General features: G+C 39.2%; 1 protein-coding gene across 2 annotated transcripts in view; it reads left to right on the top strand.

Annotated features, from left to right (window-relative positions):
* The window catches only part of LOC106525678 (interleukin-31 receptor subunit alpha), a 26,002-nt gene that overhangs the window by 3,534 nt on the left and 19,460 nt on the right, over positions 1-3,008 (top strand). For both annotated transcript variants that reach the window (XM_014019988.1, XM_014019987.1), the window contains exons 2-5: positions 1,039-1,302; positions 1,385-1,514; positions 1,604-1,767; positions 1,849-1,967. In XM_014019988.1, the coding sequence (XP_013875442.1) occupies positions 1,039-1,302; positions 1,385-1,514; positions 1,604-1,767; positions 1,849-1,967 (677 nt within the window). The remainder of the gene's footprint in view (positions 1-1,038; positions 1,303-1,384; positions 1,515-1,603; positions 1,768-1,848; positions 1,968-3,008) is intronic.

Raw genomic sequence — 3,008 nt, forward strand, 5'->3', positions numbered from 1 at the left:
CTCTCAGACTGAAGAAGTCTCTTGGAGGAGAGACGAAACGTTTCATTAGAGAAGAACCCGTCCAGAAGACCTATACTATTTTTTTCTTTTTGAGCTTAAACTTAGATTTGAGAAAATGAAAAAATGAACAAAATAACAAGAAATCTTATGATATCTTCACTATAAGCAAATACAATACGCAACTATACAAAAATACAAAAAAACTTTTAATGTGCAATGTTATAGTTGAACAGTGCAATGATAAAAACGACTGCAATAAACTGTTTTCCTGACTTTGTCATCTAAAGTTCAAACAGCATTCAGTGATAGTTTAGTGATAAATTGGATGCTTTGAGCAATTCTGGTTCTGCAGATGTAGGATGTGGGCGCTAAAAGGCTCATTCTGTTCAGATCTCATTATCAGCTCAGCACTATTAGAGAAATGTCTTCCTGTAAAACGTGCCGAACCCAACAGAAGCACTGCGGAGGCAGCAGCAACAGACGGCGAGGAGCTCTGAGGAAGACAAAAGCGTCAAAAATTTATTGTCTCAAAGAAACTCGTGAATGTAGGATTTTTTTTTCTTTTTTTTTTTTGGGTGGGGGGACTTGAGGAAACAAAATAGTAATCAACCCAAACAACACAAGAGTGTGTAAATACACAGAAATGCAGCAACCGTTGATGTCTTTTTTTAGCTGAGGAACAGAGTAGAAGAGGAAGAGGATGTCATCACTGCTCTGTGTAAAGCCTGGATGTTCTGTAATATTTCACAGAAAGCAGAATTTAGAAAACTTTTGTATTAAAGGGAAAATCAAAATCACTCTCTTCCTTATGAGGGTGAGAAGTTCAGTCTCTGCTCCTCCTCGTGGAGAGGAGACGATCGAGGTGGTTCAGGTATCGGATAGGGATGCCACCAGGACGTCTCCTGTAGAGAGCTGTTCTGATTGAGCGTGTCCAACTAGAAGATGGATTTTCAAAATAAAACCAAGGTTCATATACGTTTACTTCCCCCTTTCCCTGAGGAAACACCTTTTAAAGAAAACCTTTGAATTTCCCCGCAGGCCTGCGTGACATCTGCAATGTCGAACCCAAAGATGTGTACATCGAAGTGGGCGCCAGCGTCCAGATAGTGTGCCAGTCTTCGTGTGTGAGCGGCAACATCTTTTGGACTCTGAACGACAAACCCGTCAGCGAAAATCTGACGCACAGTTTTAACTCCACGCACGTTTTGTCTTTGAGAAACTTCACCAACACGAAGGCAACACTGCAGTGTTACAGTTCACTGAATCATCAAGCACTTGGCGGCACCATCATCAAAACCTTCAGTAAGATGTCTTTTTTTATATAATTCACATTGTTGGTTATTGTGGCAATGAGGTAACATTTGTGTGTTTTCTTTCTTTACAGCACGGCCTAAAAACGTATCGTGTGTTTTGTATTATAAAACCCAATCATCCGGTGTCCCTGATAGCTTCACATGCAGATGGGATCATCAGACAAGTCCTTCACTCAAAATAAAATACACCGTATTTATGGGGTATTTTGAATTTTTTTTATATTTTGAGTTATCAATATGATCATTTTGTTTCTTTAAATATTTACAGAAACATCATGTATTTCTTTCAGCACCACTTCTGAAAACCTTAGAGAAATTTGCAGCTCCCAAGTCACAAACTGCACAACTGGACAGATTTTTAACCTCATTGATGATTATTTTGTTACTGTCAGAGCTAAAACTTCTGCTTGGGAGACGGACTCTGATCCTTACATGTTTGCCACTGAAGACATAAGTAAGTAACATCAATTTTCAACAAAAAAATCCTCTAATCACCTCCTTGAGTTGTAATCGCCTCGCTGATTTTATTCCTCAGTAAAAATTGCGCCCCCGGTGGTGACTGTGACCCCCTCCTCGGATCGTCTGTTGGTTGAATGGACCGTCCATTTATCCTTCTCTCAACTAAAGTGTCCCTGTCAAGTGAAATACTCTAAGGTAGGAACTTTAAACTGCTGCTGAAACGTATCCAGACCAAAAAACTAACAATGAAAGGCAGGATCTTTGAATCTCTACTCTGTTGGATCTGTTGCTTCTAAGTAACTTTTTATTGGCTACCAGTCACATGTAAAAAAAAACTTTCCTTGGTTATTTTTGTTTTTGTTGCCCTGAGGACATCGGGGAACTTAAAGTTTTCGGTCACGTCTATCTGTCCGTCTGTCTGTGGACAACATTACTCAAAAACTTGTGGACGGATTGTCACGACATTTTTACCACATGTGGGTACTGGCTCAAGTAACACACCTTTAAATTTTGGTGATGTTCCAGATCACGATGCGGATACAGGAATTTTTTTCTTTTATCACTCTGACATCGGCAAAGCTGTGATGCTTTCACAGGGCATGGGTTTCAAAGTGTCCAGCAGGTGGCACTGTAGTATTGGTGTGCCCCTTTGTAACTCTGTTACAGGATGGGGGAAATTGGTCTTGGCGGAGGTTTGCGCTCTCCGAGTGCTTCTAGTTTCTTTTGTGTTACTTTTAACAGTGGCATAGCTGCCGAACTAAACAACAGCAACAACGGAACAGACACAACACCCGTGTTTGAGGTTCATGGAGTTTTATTATGAAAGCAGCTTTAAACATAAATTAATCAGTCTGTTTACAAAGTAGCTCTCGTGTCAAAACTTTGGGTGACATTCAAAAAGAACACAGTGCAACAACGTCACAAAGGTTATTCTGACTTGACAATTCTGTGAGGAAATGTAAAAATATTGTGTGGGAACACAAAAGTATTGTGTAGAAACACAAAAGTATTGTGTGGGAATGCAAAGGTATTGTGTAGAAACACAAAAGTATTGTGTAGGAACTCAAAAGTATTGTATATAAACACAAAAGTATTGTGTGGGAATGCAAAAGTATTGTGAAGAAACACAAAAGTATTGTGTATAAACACAAAAGTATTGTGAAGAAACACAAAAGTATTGTGTATAAACACAAAAGTGTTGTGTGGGAACACAAAAGTATTGTGAAGAAACACAAA

The sequence above is a fragment of the Austrofundulus limnaeus genome, unplaced genomic scaffold, assembly GCF_001266775.1.
Source record: "Austrofundulus limnaeus strain Quisiro unplaced genomic scaffold, Austrofundulus_limnaeus-1.0 Scaffold237, whole genome shotgun sequence".
In the NCBI taxonomy this organism is placed as follows: domain Eukaryota; kingdom Metazoa; phylum Chordata; class Actinopteri; order Cyprinodontiformes; family Rivulidae; genus Austrofundulus; species Austrofundulus limnaeus.